The sequence below is a fragment of the Xenopus laevis genome, chromosome 5L (genome assembly GCF_017654675.1).
Source record: "Xenopus laevis strain J_2021 chromosome 5L, Xenopus_laevis_v10.1, whole genome shotgun sequence".
Taxonomy (NCBI): Eukaryota; Metazoa; Chordata; class Amphibia; order Anura; family Pipidae; genus Xenopus; species Xenopus laevis.
This window is the reverse complement of record NC_054379.1, coordinates 65690977-65711409: the sequence shown is the minus strand read 5'-3', so window position 1 is coordinate 65711409 and position 20433 is coordinate 65690977. Positions and strand designations below refer to the sequence as shown.

The following is a 20433-nucleotide window of genomic DNA, read 5'->3' as shown; positions in this document are numbered from 1 at the left end:
TTAACCCCACCACATATTACTAATGTAAGCGCTGCTTCATCAGCCTACAAATTGATAATGTGCATGAGCGAAAATTTGTTCCCCTTAACCCGAGTGCACGTCATCTTCAATCACCGAATGCCAGATAGGTGTGTCAATGATGATGCGCATGCAAACAAGTGCGTCATTGTTTCTGGGAGGAAAGCCTATTTCACAAGCATGCTCAATGGACACAAATTGCTTGATGGGACTCAAGACTGGCCGAGACAGCGGGGAGGAAACAGGAAGCTATATGGTTAGCCAACTCACTATCTTCACACAGGAAATTTCCTACAAAATGCCAGCAGGATGACAGAAATAAGTCAGTCCTGTAAGTCATCCAAAGGGGTTTATTTAACCTTTTGTTGTCCTTTAAAGAGTGACAAAAACCTCTATCCCCTCCCCCCCAACCATCTCCACCACCCACTAAATGCATCAACCTGCCATATTTTGCTGCTTAATTTCTGGTCCCAGTCTCTATGTGTGAGATCGCTTGCCAAAAACAAAACATACTAACATGTTTGGAGTCAACAAAACTGCCACTGTGTATGGTTCACTTTTATGCGGTCAGAATAAAAAGCAAATGGGGCTATTTGAAAAAAGTTAGCAGAGGAGGTAAGTTTCCCTTCACATGCCTCAAGAAACCTTCAGAAATTCTAAGCAAAGACCCAAAGTGCTTTTATCAAGCTGAAGCTAAATGTCATCTGAAACACATCTCCACTTCACAATCCACTTGGAAGATTGGTCAGACTTAACTATTTACCAGATAAGTGGCCATTACAGTATGTAGCTTTTTATGTTTTAACATCTGAAGCTACTATATAGCTACTAGTGATGTGCAGGTCAACAAAAAGTCTACCTGCACTCGACCCTTATAGGCAGGTGCTTGTATTTATACACCTGCTGCTCTCGGACGTCATGAAAGGGGCAGGGCGAGCAGGCGCAAAAGTATAAAAGGACTCACCACTGGAGGCAGCGGGCATAGTTAGGTTGTGGCCCGAATGGGCACATGTCGATGTTGAGCCCAGACACACCGACAGCTTGCAACGGTTGTGTGGAGGTCAGCCCGATGCCGCTAGACTCGTGGGTCCTGTGGGCTTCGGGCCGGCACACATCGCTAATAGCTACAAATAGATTTTTTTGTTTGCCAAGGAAGAAAACTATATTAACCTACATGACATTTCAATATCTGTAGCCACATGGTATCGTAGTTTGCTACAAGAAATAATCATGTTGGTCTATAAAAAGGTATGTAAACATATAATCCTGTCTATCTAGCTATTAACAAGCAACTAAGCAGTAAAAGATCTACAACGGACATTGTGGGAAAATCGTATATCTGCTTAAATGGATGCTCACCTTTAAATATGGCTAATTCGAAGCAACTTTTCTATTGGTCTTCATTATTTATTTATTTTAATGTTTTGCCTTCTTAATCTTTCCAACTTTTAAATAGAGGTCACTGACCCCATCTAAAAAAAACAAAAGCTCTGTAAAGCTACAAATGTATTGTTACTGCTACTTTTTATTGATCATCTTTCTATTCAGGCCCTCTCCTATTCCAGTCTCTTATTCAGCTCAATGTTTGGTTGCTAGGGTAATTTGGACCCTTACAACCAGATTGCTAAAATTGCAAGCTAGAGAGCTGCTGAATAAAAAGCAAATTAACTCAAAAACCACAAATAATAAAAAATTAAAACTAATTGCAAATTGTCTCAGAATACCACTCCCTGCATGATACTAAAAGTTAACTCAGGTGAACAACCCCTTTGAATTAAAATAAATACATGGCAAAAAAAATCTAAATTCTGTTATGTATACAAAATTACAAATTTCTTAGAAACACCCATAAGTATCCCAAGATTATATACAAAAGGAGTATATTAAAAAAGTCAGTCATGCTCTTTTAGGTTTGTATAGTAGGACAATTAAGGGGTTTTAAAGGAATTGTTCAGTGTAAAAATAAAAACTGCGTAAATAGATAAGGCTGTGCAAAATAAAAAATGTTTCTAATATAGTTAGTTAGCCAAAAATGTAATGTATAAAGGCTGGAGTGATTTGATGTATAACATGTCAGTCAGAACACTACTTCCTGCTTTTCAGCTCTCTTGGTTTACACTGACTGGTTACGTAACCAATCAGAGACTTGAGAAGGGGGCCACATGGGTCATACCTGATGCTTTTGAATCTGAGCTGAATGCTGAGGGTCAATTACAAACTCACTGAACAGAAATGTACCATGTGGCCCCCTTTCAAGTCGCTGATTAACTCAGCGTTATAGAGCTGAAAAGCAGGAAGTTGGAGTCTGGCTGTTTTATTAGAGATCTGTTCATTCCAGCCTTTATACATTACATTTTTGGCTAACTAACTATATTAGAAACATTTTTTATTTTGCACAGCCTATCTATTTACACCATTTTTATTTTCACACTGAACTATTCCTTTAAGAAGTTTTGAGTAGTGAAACAGCTCTGGCAACTAAAGTTCACTGTTTGTTTGTGGAAATGCTTGGCTTGGCACTGGAAGTTGGCAATGACGCTGAAATCTTGCAGCACAAGGATTAAATGAACGAAGGGAGACAGCTGACAGAGCAATGTGCAATGCAGAATAAGGTTATTTCTAAAATTCAAAAGACACCACATCAAATCCAAAGAAACAAGTTATCTTAACAAAATTGTGTTTTACTGTAATTATCTTTTAAAACTTAAGTAAAACCTGGAATGAAAATGTTCGTATTAAAAGAGCAAATTCAATTTAAAGAAATAGAAAGTTTGTGATATGCTTAAAGATGTTGGAAGACTTATCTGTCCCACAAAATCTTTGTTGTCCAACTGCTTGTTGTTTTTATTTTGAAAATCTTTTAGATTGTTTACAGATCAGATATTTATATTGTATACATTATTGTTAGATATGTGCCACTTGTAGGATGAGGTTTCATTTTGTCCGATAACTTTCTCGCAAGAATTAAGATATATTTAGTCCTTGAGCTAACTGAATGACAATTTTCAGTGCCTCATGGTCCTGTTGGAAAACAATTTATCTGTAAATTTGTATTCTAACCTTTAGATAAATAGAGCAAATCAAATAAAAATACTTGATTGCTGGAAACTATATCAGATCACAGAGGCATAAAATGTAATGTATCCTTTTTCAAAGCCAAAAGCAGCAAACACCATAAGAAAAGAGATTGAGAAAAATTGTAGCGGCATACATTGACCTCCAGATGTATTTTTGTAACCAATTTAAATAAAAGTATTAAATTGGCAGTTAAATTAGTTATAAATAATTCAGTATTTTTAGGAGGTTTCATATGTCTAAATTCTAAAATATGTATTCTCAGCATGTACTTTCTACAGTAAACTATAGCTTTAAATGAAATGCATAAAAAGTTGTTATATTGTCATACCTAGATTTGTTTTCAACAATGTAAAAATGGGCATAAGTATAGTTACACAGTTAATTATTTACTCTCTTGGTTTCATATCCCTTCGCATAAAGTACTTGCAGTGAACTTGGGAACTTGCAGGGTCAGCAGACGTAGGCTGTGATACAGGTATTGGACCCCTTATCCAGAAAATCGGTATCCAGAAAGCAAGAATTACAGGCTCTCTCTCATTTTTAATTAATTAATTCAGATTTTTTTAAAAAAAACTTTTCTCTGTAATAAATGTAATTGATGGTAACTAAGCTGTATAAATCAATTTACAAAAAGGCCCCTTATCGAGAAAAAAAAAAAAACAGGTTAAAAGCATTCTGGTTAAGAGGTCCCATACATGTAATTACTCAAAAAAAAAAAAAACATATGTAGACTGTCATTATTGTGAAGTATTCAAAGCGGTCTCTTATTTTTAAAGGGGTGGTTCACCTTTAAGTATACTTTTAGTATGTTATATAATGGCCAATTCTAAGCAACTTTTCCATTGGTTTTAATTATTTATTTTTTTATAGTTTTATAATTATTTGCCTTTTTCTTCTAACTCTTACCAGCTTTCAAATGGGTGTCGCTGACCCCATCTAATAAAGCAAATGTTCTGTAAGGCTACAAATTTATGTTTATTGCTAATTTTTGTTTCTCATCTTTCTAGTAAGGCCTCTGCTATTCATATCCCAGTCTCTTATTTAAATCAATGCATGGTTGCTAGAGTAAATTTAAGAGCTGCTGATTAAAAAGCTAAATAACTAAAAAACCTTAAATAATAAAAAATGAAAACAAATTGCAGATTGTCACAGAATATCACTCTCTCTACATCATACTAAAAATTAACTCAAAGGTGAACAACCCCTTTAATACAAATTATTACTAAAATGGTGGAAATGTTTGCAACACCTAATATTTCTATAAAAAGAGAAAAAGAACCCCAATTGCCTCCCACTCGTACAGCAGTTCCTCAAATGTTAAACTACCTATTAAGTATTTTGTGATTGCTGAAGGCAATCACTAACCAATAAAAATAATAATGTGCTTGGTTTTAACAAAATAAGATTACATTAAAGTGCAAGTGCAATAAAAAAAATTTTTATTCTATCGATTATACTTTAACTTAAAGGTTAATAAATACTTGGTAGAATTAATACTTCGCACAAATTAATAGCCTTATGATACAGTGTATTATCAGGTACCTTATGTTTTCACCCACAATCAATCCGACCAGGGAATTAATTAGAATAAAGATACTAAAGTGCTTTAAGTGCTGATTAGATTATTGTAAGATGGCAATTACCATAAATTCATAATTGCTTCCAAATTAATTATAAAGTGCTAGACAGTGCCAAGTAATTAATAATAAATAGATAATAAATAGAGTAGTTGATATAAGGAGGACCACAATTGATGGGATAAATAATTGTTAAAAACACACAGAATGCTCAGGTTGAAAGGTTTTAAGCAAGAAATGGAAAATTGAAGGGGGTGGAGTTGTCCCAAAAACTGCTACCTGAATTGTTTTCTATCCCTGGGACACCACAAAGATAAGGAGGCAGAGTATCCGGGACTGTGGTCTCGTTTGTTAATCTAAATCCTATTCTGAAGAGAACCTAAATAACCCTAAAAAAACCACAAATCCGCAGGCTCTTGTGAGCTTTAGTAGCAGAGAAGAGAGAGATACCCGAGCACTGGTAGAAGTAGATTTCTTACCCACCCCTTCTATTCCGTTAACCCAAAGACCGAAATTATTCTAAAATTTTAACGGAATAGAAGGGGTGGGTAAGAAATCTACTTCTACCAGTGCTCGGGTATCTCTCTCTTCTCTGCTACTAAAGCTCACAAGAGCCTGCGGATTTGTGTTTTTTTAGGGTTATTTAGGTTCTCTTCAGAATAGGATTTAGATTAACAAACGAGACCACAGTCCCGGATACTCTGCCTCCTTATCTTTGTGGTGTCCCAGAGATAGAAAACAATTCAGGTAGCAGTTTTTGGGACAACTCCACCCCCTTCAATTTTCCATTTCTTGCTTAAAACCTTTTAACCTGAGCATTCTGTGTGTTTTTAACAATTATTTATCCCATCAATTGTGGTCCTCCTTATATCAACTACTCTTATTTATTATCTATTTATTATTAATTACTTGGCACTGTCTAGCACTTTATAATTAATTTGGAAGCAATTATGAATTTATGGTAATTGCCATCTTACAATAATCTAATCAGCACTTAAAGCACTTTAGTATCTTTATTCTAATTAATTCCCTGGTCGGATTGATTGTGGGTGAAAACATAAGGTACCTGATAATACACTGTATCATAAGGCTATTAATTTGTGCGAAGTATTAATTCTACCAAGTATTTATTAACCTTTAAGTTAAAGTATAATCGATAGAATAAAAAAATTTTTTATTGCACTTGCACTTTAATGTAATCTTATTTTGTTAAAACCAAGCACATTATTATTTTTATTGGTTAGTGATTGCCTTCAGCAATCACAAAATACTTAATAGGTAGTTGAACATTTGAGGAACTGCTGTACGAGTGGGAGGCAATTGGGGTTTTTTTTCTCTTTTTATAGAATTAATTCAAATCACTGACTTAGGTCAGACCTCTGCCTCCGCCGTGAGTTTAAATTAAGTTTGAAAGGATCACCTGGTTTTTGTATTTGAAACACCTAATATTTACCACTTTCATCGAAGTAAAGTATTTTCATAATAGTAGCATAGTAAGTTAGGTTGAAAAAATCATGTCATCACGTTCAACCGTTTAAGTCTACAAATAACCTGCCTAATTGCTAGTTGATCCAGAGGAAGGAATTTGAATCCTCTCCAGTTGGCCTCAGAGGTGGAAACATTCCTTCCTGACTCCAAGACGGCAATTGGACCAGTCCCTGGATCAGCTTGTACTATCAGCTCTCTTCCATAACCCTGTAGTATGCACCATTGGATAATCACAAATAGAAAATGCTATATATATATCTATATCTATATCTATATATCTATATATATCTATATATCTATATATATCTATATAGAGATATATATATATCTCTCTATCTCTATCTATCTCTCTATCTACATACATACATACATACATACAAGAGGTCCCCTGCACTCAACCCATTATCAATATATTTAGGACAGAGACATGTTGTGCATACTGCTACTAAAAAAATGCCTTATCCTTTAAACAAAACAGGAATTGTTTGTCCATATATTGCAATATATTTAAGATGGCCAACTACGTCAAAGTCATCCCATATCTGGCCAGTGGTGACTTGTGGTCACAGCCTCATGTGTGTGTAGAGGCGGACATACTGTAGCCAGTGGCTTAACTATAGAGGAAGCAGAGCCTGCAGTTGCAGGGGGGGCCTGGACTGTGCAGTATGCTTCCTCTATAGTTAATAAAAAACTCTCCTCCCCAGCCGCTCTCTCTTACCAGCAAGGAAGAAGGAAGCAAGTTGGACGGGAATCGGCAGAGTCGGGGCGGGAAGTGGGCAGGAGGATGGTTATCGGAGTGCGCCAGGCCCCCCTGAAGATTTTTTTGCAGGGGACCCCGGCGCACTCTAGATACACCACTGACTGTAGCTCTGTCTTGTCCTCATTAAATTTACTTTACATAGTCTATGTAAGCATTATAGGGAGGTTAGATGAGGATAACAAATAATGATATTTAAAAAAAAAAAAAAAAAACTTTAAAGGGATTCTGTGAAAGGAAAACGTTTTTTTTTTTCCAAAACACATCAGTTAATAGTGCTGTTCAGCAGAATCCTGCATAAAAATCTGTTTTTCAAAAGCGCAAACCAATTTTTTATATTTCATTTTGAAATTTGACATGGGGCTAGACATGTCAGCTTCCTAGGTGTCCCAGTCATGTCAGTTGTGCTCCAATAAACTTAAGTCACTGCACTGCAAGTTGGAGATATCACCCCTCCCTTTCTCCCCCAGCAGCTCATCAGCAGAACAATGGAAAGGTAACAAGATAGCAGCTCCCTGACACAGGATAATGGCTCCTTGGTAGATATGAGAATCACACTGAATAGTAAAAATCCAAGTCCCACTGCAATAACTTATACTGAGAAAGTATAGCTTATCTGAAAGCAGTTCCATCATGAAATGCTGGCTGTTTCTGAAAGCACAGGATCAGGCAAAATGACCTGAGATGGCTGCCTACACACCAATATTACAGCTACAACTACACTTGGTTCAGGAATAAATGTTTATACGATACAGTGAATTATTTGCATTACAAACAAAGTCATTAGAAATAAAAACAAAACCATAAAAATCATGAAAGAATCTTTTTAACATGGGTACATAAAAGCACAATTATAGCTTTACCAGGAGTTAAAATGTAAAGGAGGCTACATAAGATAATGTAGGATAAAAAGTTATTCCTGTTGTTTAAATACAATTCACACTACATCAGTCATGTTTTGATACCGTATAATGTGAGTATTAAATAATTACCCAGTAGGACCAGTGAACAACAAGCAGTAGAGAAGTAAATACCAATGAAAAAGTCTTACCATTCTTGAAAAACATGCAGTAAGAATTCCAGTTCCAGATCCTACATCAAGAGCTTTGGCACCTTCATGTAACTGATCATGAAGAAGTTCTAGGGCATAAGCATGCTAAAGGAAAAGTAAAAGGTTGTAAACACACTGTCCTAACTTACATGGTACACTCAAAGGGGCACTAGAGAGAAATATAGTAATCATCAGTGCTAACTGAAGAGATGAAGTAATGGTACCAGTAAGTCATTACATATAAATTAGCATTTGTAAATGAACACGAGAAAATGCAGTAACATTTAGTTAAATGGGACCGTCACCCAGACATAAAAAGCTGTATACATTTTTTTTTTTAATTTAAAGCGATATGGACATGTTCCTATAAAATTAATAGGAATGTGTATGGACTCAAAATGGCTGCTGCATGCTTTCAGTGATTGTGAATTCCAAGAGAGAAGGAAACAAAATTTAAAAACAAATATACAATGTAAGTAAAGTTTTTTTTTCTTGTTAAACCCAATAGAAATGAATTTGGAATAATTTCTTAGGGTGACAGGTCCCCTTTAAAATAAAAGTAACAAGATTCAGCAACCATAAAGAACAGTAAGGGTTCGGACATTAAAGCATTTGATGCTTTACTGATTACCCACCGTTTGTTTTTAATAGTATTCATGGGCTTATATATAATTAGTTATATCAGCTGGGCAAACAACTGGCAGGGAAATTAGCATGGCTAAATTTAGCAATGTTGTGCATACCTTCATCTGGGACAGGACTCAGCTCCCATCAGGATACTTGATAGAAGTTAACATATAAGTTTACAAGAATAGAACACCATATAGAATGTGGGTAGAGAAAATACTGCATATTATACATCACCACAAACAGACAATTTGAAAGTACTTAAATCTTACCATGTGTGGTGCACTAATTGTTGCTTGGTAACCTGGAAAAAAACACAATCATATAAAATATTCCCAATAAAGTAATGGCTGACGTATAAAGCACTTGTTTGTTTTTTTAACTTTTTGGACAAGAGCCCCATTCATGGCCCTACAATATTCAGTACCCTTTAATAGCAAGTTTGTTGACTACTGCATAAGCTACCCTGCTTTAATTACCAGAATATTTAAAGGAACAGTTCAGTGTGAAAATAAAATCTGGGTAAATATATAGGCTGTGAAAATAAAAAATGTTTCTAATATAGTAAGTTAGCCAAAAATGTAATATATAAAGGCTGGAGTGAACAGATGTCTAATAAAACAGCCAGAATCCAACTTCCTGCTTTTCAGCTCTATAACTCTGAGTTAGTCAGCGATTTGAAGGGGGGGCCACATGGTACATTTCTGTTCAGTGAGTTTGCAATTGATCCTTAGCATTCAGCTCAGATTCAAAAGCAACAGATATGACCCATGTGCCCCCCCCTCAAGTCTCTGATTGGTTACTGCCTGGTAGCCAGGGTAACCAATCAGTGTAAACCAAGAGAGCTGAAAAGCAGGAAGTAGTGTTCTGACTGACATGTTATACATTACTGGATTTAATCTGTGCTAAGACTTTAACCGTATTTTCTCCATTGCTGAAAAGGTGGTACAACCACTTCAACGTGAAAATTCTACAACTTCACAGCTTAAAATGGAACCTGAATGGATGCTCGTGTCTGCTAGCAGGATTTAAAGAAATAAGCATCAGCGAGTTTATAAGTATATAAGGATCGGTTCCATCAAGCCTTGGAACCTTGAACACATTAACGGAATATTTTTAATGTATTTCTACCCCAAAATATAAGCATATTAATAGATTACGTCTGTACTCAAGCCACGGACAAAGAAAGAATCAAGTGATTCAAAGTGCGGGCACATTAGAGATCACTGGATCCTTCCTAGCATGATTTCTAATTGTGATTTTAAGTCTGTGGCATAAATTTGTCATGTGGCAAGTATATAAACTTGTTTTAATTGCATGCCTTATAGCTCTGTAGCACCAGTCAATATCTGGGTGATTAAAACAAGCAATTATTAAGACTTGCAGCCTTTTCTATTTGCAACAGGAGCAGAGTCAATTACTCTTCGCTTATATGAGGGGAGCTGTAGCAAAGCCCTTCTTAACATCCAGTGATGTTTTGGATAAGTAGCATCGAAAAGTGATTAGCATCAGTTAAATGCATTCATTTATTGTTACAGTCATAAAATTTAATATAATCAGTTTAAATTGGCTTTCAATATACAATGCTAGCCACCAACCCTAATAAGTATGTCATAGCACACAACCATAATTGTGGATATCATGTCCAGATATCAAAATATAAAATTGATATTATTCGAAAAAGGTTTTCTTTACAGTGAGAACTGCAAAGTTGTGGGAATTCTCTCAATGAAGTGGTTGTACTTGCAGATATACAGTTAGGTCCATAAATATTTGGACAGAGACAACTTTTTTCTAATTTTGGTTCTGTACATTACCACAATGAATTTTAAATTAAACAACTCAGATGCAGTTGTACTGCAGACTTTCAGCTTTAATTCAGTGGGTTGAACAAAAAGATTGCATAAAAATGTGAGGAATGAAAGCCTTTTTTTAACACAATCACTTCATTTCAGGGGCTCAAAAGCAATTGGACAATTGACTCAAAGGCTATTTCATGGGCATGTCTCCATGCAGGTGAAACAAGCCATCCTTAAGCTGCAAAACAGAAAAAACCTATCCAAAAAATTGCTACAATATTAGGAGTGTAGGAGGGCAGTTTGGTACATCCTGAGAAAGAAAGCACTGGTGAACTCAGCAACGCAAAAATACCTGGACGTCCACGGAAGATAACAGTGGCGGATGATCGCAGAATCATTTCCATGGTGAAGAGAAACCCCTACACAACAGCCAAACAAGTAAACAACACTCTCCAGGAGGTAGGTGTATCGATATCCAAGTCTATCAGACTGCATGAAAGTAAATACAGAGTGTGCACTGCAAGGTGCAAGCCACTCATAAGCATCAAGAATATAACTATTCCGCATAAAAAAAGAATTTCTCTGAACCAGAAGAAATGTATAAACAAATAGAATTTGTTACAAACAGATTTGAGAAAAGGGGCGACAAAAGGAGTTTATAAAAAAAAAAAAAACAGTTGAAAAGGCTGCAGGAATAAAAAGAGAGGACTTAATTAAAGGAAAACTAGCACATACGGAGACTGGTGAAGGTAGGTGCACTGTTATCACTACATATGCACGTGGAGACCATGAAATTAAAATAATTATCTCCAAGCATTGGAGCATTCTTGAATAAAACAAACTGCTGAAGGATAACATCCCAAAAAAACCTGAAGTAGTGTTTAAAAAAAAAAAAAATTAAGTAGTGTTTAGGAGACCAAAAAAAAAAAAAGACAGCAGCTGGTTCATAGTTATATTCCAAGTTGATAGAACCAAAAAAAGAGAAAATTTAATGGAAAGTTTTTTTCCTCTGGGCACTCTGCAAAGCATGCAAGTATGTAGTGAAAAGAAAATAATTTATAGCAAATGCAGTACACACGGAATATAATATTGAATGCTGTATAAAGTGCACATCAGAAAATGTCATTTACTGCTTAGAATGTCTTTGCGGACTCCAGTACATAGGGAAAACAAACAGGAAGCTAATGGAGCGAATAAATGAAAGGAAGGAATGTAAGGAATATCAGAGCTGGAGTAATGAGCCATAGCGTGTCAAAACATTTTAAAGAACTGCATGAAAAGAACCTTCAGGGACAAAAATTTTGGGGTATTGAAACCGTTGGAAAAAACTGGAGAGGGGGGGGACATAACGCTAAAAAGCTGCAAAGGGATATACGATATGCAGACATTCCCCTAGGTTTAAATATTGATATTCATTTTAGAGTTTTTTATAGGATATTTTAAACTGCTTTTAGGATTGCTTTACTGTTTCTATTTGTAAAAGGTATTTATGTATTGTATTTATTTACTCATTGATTGAAAGTGAACTTGCGCTCTGAAGGCAAATCTAGTACTTTTGTAGTAAAAACAGCCTTTTTAACCTGGTGTCTATATGGATTTTATGGGAGAGGGGTTACCAGATCACTGAATGGATTTACAAAAGAAATGTGAATTGTAACCATGGCAACGTAGGCAATATAAGGAAATTAGCAGGGAAAGGAAATCCCCCTCTGAATAAGCTGACCTTAGCCAAACGCGTCAGGTGTGACATCTCTTCCAGTCTCAGCAGTGAGTGGATGTACAGATGGAACATACAGGAGAGGGAGACGCCGGCAGAACCCATTTCTTTGTATTGCAAAGGTTCACCTAAGTGATCTGGACTATAGGACTGGCTTGTTTGATATACACTCAGAAGTTTGACTTATGTAAGTGCAATACGTTTTAAAACCTTTTAAAAAATAAAGGCAAATTACACTATGGGCGATGTCCCTACTTTTTAATGTCTTTACAGAAAAAGGAATACCCAGGAGTTGATATGCTGTATTGAAATCAGGAATCTTGTAAGTTGCCAATCCCAACAGAGAGTGGAGAAGCCACATGCTGATTTTTATTGATTGAAGAAAACACCATTGCACCTTATTTTAATTAATTTTACCCTTTGAAGCAAGAACTACAGCACTTTGACTTAATTATAATTTCATTTTCGAGATAACACCTTGTAGAAATCACTACAGCACTTTAAAACACACATCAAACTATGTGCATAGACTTTCTATGGTTCAAGACAGACACAGATCAGTGTTGTAATACTTTGGTGATTGCACTTAATATTAACAATATTGCACTAGGTTTTGTTATTTGCTTTTTTCCATAGCCTGTGGCGCTGATCTTTAATTGTATCTTGCCTCTCTAGGAGTATCTATATCCAATAACTATATCTATATACCATAAAGAGAAGACTGCATGAAAGTAAATGCAGAGGGCGCACTGCAAGAATAGAAAGGCTAGATTGGACTTTGCTAAAAAAAAAACATCTAAAAAAGCCAGCACAGTTCACAGTGTGGAAAAACACATTATTTGGACAGATGAAACCAAGATCCACCTCAACCCGAATGATGGCAAGAAAAAAGTATGGAGAAGGCATGGAACAGCTCATGATCCAAAGCATACCACAGAGAGGCAGTGTGATGGCTTGGGCGTGCATGGCCGCCAGTGGCACTGGGACACTAGTGTTCATCGATGATGTGACACAGGAGAGAGAATTCTGAGGTGTTCAGAGACACTGGGGCTCATTTATCAACACTGGGCAAATTTGCCCATGGGCAGTTACCTATAGCAACCAGTCGGTGATTAGCTTTTTAAAGCCAGTTGCAAGTAGAACAATAAATGCAGCAATTTGATTGGTTGCCATGGGTTACTGCCCATGGGCAAATTTGCCCAGTGTTGATAAATGAGCCCCACTGTCTACTCAAATCCAGCTAAATGCAGTCAAATTGATTGGAGGCATTTCATAATACAGATGTCAGAAACGGCACCCTAAATCCAGAACCCAAGCTAAGCACCAAGCTAAGCACCCCAGCCCCAGAACCCAAATGTACTCCTATTCCCATTAAACTTATCATGGAAGGGGATTTTTGGGTCGTGGGAAAAACCTCTATTACCCGGAGTAGATGACGGAACAGACCCCTCAGGATTCGCAGAAGAGGATTGCTGAGCTGCATCCAACCTCTCAGAGAGAGACCGCAGAGCTTGAATAATATAGTTCTTTTTTCCCTCTTGTTCATCTGTAGCGGTAGCATGACTTTCGGTGTCCATTTTCTTCTTTCTCATGGGCTGTTGTACTGTCACAAACGGCACCCTAAATCCAGAACCCAAGCTAAGCACCCTGGTCTCGGCTCTCACTTCTGCCTATAACAGCCGCCTTTCACCTCAGGATGAGCCCTCTGCTAACTGGATGCCGCCAGGTCTTATTTGAGAGAGGAGCAAAGCTAAAGGTTCTGGACAAGCTAAGGGGCACGATTGTCTCACCAGAATACTGAATGGAGGAATGCCACTTGAAACAGGCAAGGCCGGGCCAGCACAAGCAAAGAATAGTCAATGGACAGGCAATTGGTCAGGATTGGAGAGATCAGAATAATCACAGGCAGGCAAGGGTCAATATCAGTAATAACAGGCACGATTCACTAAGGAAAGCACCCAGGAACAATCAAATCGATCCTAACAACGGGCCATGTTTTTTACTACAAAGCTTTTAATTTCGTGCCGTTGTGCGACGTCATCACACCAGCGCATAAACCCGGAAGTGCGAGGCCGTGTGCACCATAAGGAAACCGGCGCTAGGGGAAGACGGCAGCAAGCGACGGGCGTCCCCTCTGGAGACGAGGCGGGGGAGCCCGCCGCCCACTAAACCACCAGGGTGAGTCCTTACAACAGATTGACATTGATTATTACAGCAAACAAGTGTAATATTCTTAAATGGACAAGTCAGTCATCTGATCTGAACCCAATTGAGCATGCATTTCACTTGTTGAAAGACTAAACCTCGGACAGAAAGGCCCACAAACAAACAGCAACTGAAAGCCATTGCAGTAAAAGCCTGGCAGAGCATTAAAAAGGAGAAAACCCAAAATCTGGTGATGTCCACGAGTTCAAGACTTCAGGCTGTCATTGCCAGCAAAGGGTTTTCAACCAAGTATTAGAAATTAACATTTTATTTTCCCTGAAACAAAGTGATTGTGTTAAGGCTTTAGTTCCTCACATTTTCATGCTATCTTTTTGTTTAACCAGCTGAATTTAAGCTGAAAGTCGGCAGTTCAACTGGATCTGAGATGTTTCATTTAAAATTCATTGTGCTAATGTACAGAACCAAAATTAGAAAAAAATATTGTCTATGTGCAAATATTTATGGACCTAACTGTATTAAGTACATAATGGTGTTGGATGTTTATTTTAGTAAATGAGAACAAAGCTGATCCAGGGACTGGTCCAACTGGCCTCTGAAATCTCCTTCCACAAATCAATATTGAGATCAGGTGAAGATGATTTTTGTTCTTTAACTAAGGCAGGGCCTCTCACACCAGATTATCATCCTATCAACCTAACTCTATGTACTGAGAATTTCACATACTTTGCCACACATCATGAATGTAACTTTAAATCATTTTTCTTATTAAATAAATAAGTACCTGTATAATGTTATTGACTGATTTGTTTAATTGAGTTCTGATAACCCAGTTAAAATATATATTACATACATGCAGGTATGGGAAAAACTGGAAAGCTCTAAATTACAGTAACGCTATCTCCCATTGAGTCTATTTTAAGGAAATAATTAAAATTTATTTTTTTGTAATAATAAAACAGTACCTTGTACTTGATCTGAACTAAGCTGCATGAATCCATATTGGTGGCAAATATTCCTAGTGGGTTTAATGTTTAAACCCACGGGAACCCACTAGGAATTTATATCCATTAAGAAATCACTATCTTAGCAACATTTGGCCAAAGCATATTATTCCACAAATCCTGGTGTTTGCATAGATGTTCATGGCCAAAGGTTGCACTTACAATGATGTTCTTTTTAGAAAGTAAAGGTTTCCTCCCCATATCCAGATGAACAAAAAAGATGGACATTTGAGAAGCCCTACTACAAAATCAAATAACTCATCTTCATAACAAAGCCAGAGTACTACCTCCCAGTCAGTCCGGCACACCCCACCTAAGTTAGACTTCCTCTGTTCTTCCATGGTGGAGGCAGGCAAAGGCCACAGATGTCCTTATGATCTGAAGATAAAACTAGATAATAAATAATAAATTAAGTCACTATGTATAGAGATAACATTTTACCTATTGACTGTGGAGAGTCCATGTATGGATTGCATTTTGCATAATGCCGGCGATCTGTTTCAACCATAACTTCGAACACTCTATCTGATTTGATAATTCCATTTTCTAAAAAACAACAAAATAAAAATGAAGATACATTTCTCTCATGTCAAATGTAAACATTCCCTGATGTACTTATATTCCTTTCTCCTACAGGTATATAATACAGTTGCTTACATTTATTAATTTCTGGCCTACTAAATCAGTAAGTGCAAAACATTCTTATGTCTGTATTACAAATTAGTTGAGTGCCTGCATTCTAATCCAATGAGTGAGCAGGTGCTTGATCAAAGATACACATGTATACCAACTATAATATTAATTTATTTCAATTTACTATGCATTCCAGGGCCCAGTTGATGGAAATAAATGTTAGTGTTCTAGTTGGTGTTATGATACTTCTTACAGAATTGCTCACCCGCTGTGATAGTACCAAGTACTAGACTGGAATGTGGGCAGTAACTATGCATTTCCCTTATACTGTGGCCATAATTATAGAGGCTTTAATTGCAGAGACAGACACACTATATTTGGTAGTCCAATACTTTGTCCCACAAGCATATAAATGTTCTACTTCGGTGCGTTTGTTTCAATAATGCTTCTGTTGATCCATACAGGCCAGTGTCAATATGGATGACTGTATAATGTATACAGTAGAAAGTATAATGTCCCCTTTATGAAAAAATGTTTTTAAATAGTAGAATATGCAAACAGAAGGCTATTTGCATTACATATCTAGCATACATGTCTAACTCTTTTACTGATTTATTAAACTGTTTGCAAAATATGTTCTTCTCTTAAGTATCAGTATGGAAGTGCTACAGTTGATTGCAAAAAATATTTAACATGTTTAGACAGGTCTTTATGGACTTATCCTATGTCAGGTATCAAGGTTGGGAGCGGCTTTTGCAATAGTTGTACTTCAATATGACAGTATCCTCTTCTGAAATAATTGAAGAGGAAGAATCTACACAGCACTTTATTTATATATATGCAATAACTTGAACCTCCTTTGTAATTAAAACCATCACATTTGGCAGGCACCAATCCGGAACATCCAACAAAAGTAGATTCCAAGAGCCAGGAAATTATATATAAAATATAATACTTTATTTTACATCACATCTAAAAAAGGCGTTACTCTCCTTTTATAGATGTGATGTAAAATAAAGTATTATATTTTATATATAATTTCCTGGCTCTTGGAATCTACTTTTGTTGGATGTTCCAGATTGGTGCCTGCCAAATGTGATGGTTTTGAGTACTCCCCTATGCTGAAGGTCTGGGGCATGTGCACCCGGACCCAACTGGGAAAGCGGTAAGCTTATCCTAATGACACATTAGGCCTATGCCTCTCGTGAAAATTTTTTTTTTGGATTTTCTCCTTTGTAATTAGTTGCAAATAAATTTGGACTGTAGCCAGCAAGAGCAGGATTTTATTTTAACAGTCTGAAATTAAAAATGGCTTTCAGCCCACCCATCATAATGGTTGCAATGAGAGTAAAGAAAGAGAATTATTTTGTCTTTTTGACTTTGGACTCCCTGTGTTTAAATTATAATCATAGCTAGACTCAAGAGAGGATAGCATAACGATTTTGCTTCATAAATAAAGCATGTTTTGTATCTCAAATAGACTGTAAAGTTTCAATGTATACAGTAATGATCAAAAATATTGGCACATTTGGTAATTTTTTCAAGTAACTCACAAATTAAAATAATCTACTGCAATATAAATTTGACAGACAAAACCAGGTTTCAGTATCCTTTTTTCTATATAATTATTACAAAAAAAAAGTTATTCCATTCAGACCTTATCATATAATATCAGAGCTGAATAAAATGACAGAATTGACACTCCAGACTTAATACATTCATGGCCAAAAAGACAAGAGACATTTTTCAAAAAATGCAGGATTTTTGCAGGAAAATTGCATTATGCAGTGAGCAACACAAAAACGCTGCAAGAGAATGATCTTGAAAACCAAATACATATTTCTAACAACTTCTAAATACTGCCATTCATTTTAGGAACTCTGTTTAGAATAAGGCATGATTTAAAGTAGGGATGCACCGAATCCACTATTTTGGATTCGGCCAAACCCCCGAATCCTTTGGGAAAGATTCGGCCGAATATCGAACCGAATATGAAAACATTTTTGACTTCCTTGTTTTGTTACAAAAAGTCACGTAAAAAAAAATTAAGCAGGAAGGGATGGGACCCTTACTATCAGAGGGGGGTCAGCTGGTTGATGAAAACAAAATAAAAGCGCAGATTCTGAACTCATATTTTTCATCTGTCTACACAAATGAGGAACCAGTAAGTGAAGGTTTCCTTCTTAATAGTCCCAATTCTAGTAATACAACTTATGATGCATGGTTCACACATGAGGAAATTCAAGAGACTAGAACATGTTAAGATTAACAAAGGTCCAGGGCCAGATGGTATTCATCCAAGGGTACTAAGCTAGCTTAGCTCTGTGATTGCCAAACCTCTTTACTTCATTGAGATCTGGCATAGTGTCGAGAGACTGGCGAATTGCTAATGTTGTGCCTCTATTCAAAAAAGGATCCCGTTCTCAGCCTCAAAACTATAGGCCAGTAAAGCTGGCCATAGACGCAAAGATCCGACCATGTGTGGAGAGTCCCGACATTTTTCGTCCGTCGGAGATCGGTCGATCGGACAGGTTAGAAAATTTCTGTCGCCTGCCGATAATACAGTGGTGTGAAAAACTATTTGCCCCCTTCCTGATTTCTTATTCTTTTGCATGTTTGTCACACAAAATGTTTCTGATCATCAAACACATTTAACTATTAGTCAAAGATAACACAAGTAAACACAAAATGCAGTTTTTAAATGAGTGTTTTAAATGGGTTTTTATTATTTAGGGAGAAAAGAAATCCAAACCCGTGTGAAAAAGTAATTGCCCCCTGAACCTAATAACTGGTTGGGCCATCCTTAGCAGCAATAACTGCAATCAAGCGTTTGCGATAACTTGCAACGAGTCTTTTACAGCGCTCTGGAGGAATTTTGGCCCACTCGTCTTTGCAGAATTGTTGTAATTCAGCTTTATTTGAGGGTTTTCTAGCATGAACCGCCTTTTTATGGTCATGCCACAACATCTCAATAGGATTCAGGTCAGGACTTTGACTAGGCATCTCCAAAGTCTTCATTTTGTTTTTCTTCAGCCATTCAGAGGTGGATTTGCTGGTGTGTTTTGGGTCATTGTCCTGCTGCAGCACCCAAGATCGCTTCAGCTTGAGTTGACGAACAGATGGCCGGACATTCTCCTTCAGGATTTTTTGGTAGACAGTAGAATTCATGGTTCCATCTATCACAGCAAGTCTTCCAGGTCCTGAAGCAGCAAAACAACCCCAGACCATCACACTACCACCACCATATTTTACTGTTGGTATGATGTTCTTTTTCTGAAATGCTGTGTTACTTTTACGCCAGATGTAACGGGACGCGCACCGTCCAAAAAGTTCAACTTTTGTCTCGTCGGTCCATAAGGTATTTTCCCAAAAGTCTTGCCAATCATTGAGATGTTTTTTAGCAAAATTGAGACGAGCCTTAATGTTCTTTTTGCTTAAAAGTGGTTTGCGCCTTGGAAATCTGCCATGCAGGCCGTTTTTGCCCAGTCTCTTTCTTATGGTGGAGTCGTGAACACTGACCTTAATTGAGGCAAGTGAGGCCTGCAGTTCTTTAGATGTTGTCCTGGGGTCTTTTGTGGCCTCTCGGATGAGTTGTCTCTGCGCTCTTGGGGTAATTTTGGTCGGCCGGCCACTCCTGGGAAGGTTCACCACTGTTCCATGTTTTTGCCATTTGTGGATAATGGCTCTCACTGTGGTTCGCTGGAGTCCCAAAGCTTTAGAAATGGCTTTATAACCTTTGAAATTGAACTCAGGTGTGATAAACCACAGTTAAAGTTATTTTTTAACAAGGGGGGCAATCACTTTTTCACACAGGCCCATGTAGATTTGGAGTTTTTTTTCTCCCTTAATAACGTAAACCTTCATTTAAAAACTGCATTTTGTGTTCAATTATGTTATCTTTGACTAATAGTTAACGGTTTTTGATGAGCAGAAACATTTAAGTGTGACAAACATGCAAAAGAATAAGAAATCAGGAAGGGGGCAAATAGTTTTTCACACCACTGTATCTCTGCGTGTATTGCCGATCGTGCAATTTTCAGAGAGAGACTGTCACTAGTGTTGTCAGACATAAGTATCGTACGATTGCTGTCAGGGGCAGAACATTGGGTGATCTGTTCTTATTTGATCGGAATGGTAAAGACTTTGATCTGAATGGTTAGTGGAGGGTCGGGAGATGGGAAAGTCCGATCGTACGTTGATTCGTACGATCGGATCTTTGCGTCTATGGCCAGCTTTAGTCTGACGTCAGTGGAAGGAAAGCTTTTCAAAGGGTTAATAAAGGATAAAATACTGGACTTCATAGCAAATCATAATACTATGAGTTTGTGCCAGCACGGTTTTATGTGTAATAGATCTTGCCAGACTAACTTAATTTCTTTTTATGAGAAGGCAAGTAGAGACCTCGATTCTAGGATGGCAGTGGATGTGATTTACTTAGACTTTGCTAAAGCATTTAATACAGTGCCACACAAAAGGTTAATGGTTAAATTAAGGAATGTTGGCCTGGAGCATAGTATCTGT

General features: G+C 37.0%; 1 protein-coding gene across 3 annotated transcripts in view; it reads right to left on the bottom strand.

The window, feature by feature from the left end:
• pcmt1.L (protein-L-isoaspartate (D-aspartate) O-methyltransferase L homeolog) overlaps positions 1–20433 on the bottom strand; it is a 50993-nt gene that overhangs the window by 27801 nt on the left and 2759 nt on the right. For all 3 annotated transcript variants that reach the window (XM_018262043.2, XM_041562268.1, NM_001095164.1), the window contains exons 2-4: positions 15721–15825; positions 8869–8900; positions 7970–8074 (exon numbers count right to left, since the gene is read on the bottom strand). In XM_018262043.2, the coding sequence (XP_018117532.1) occupies positions 7970–8074; positions 8869–8900; positions 15721–15825 (242 nt within the window). The remainder of the gene's footprint in view (positions 1–7969; positions 8075–8868; positions 8901–15720; positions 15826–20433) is intronic.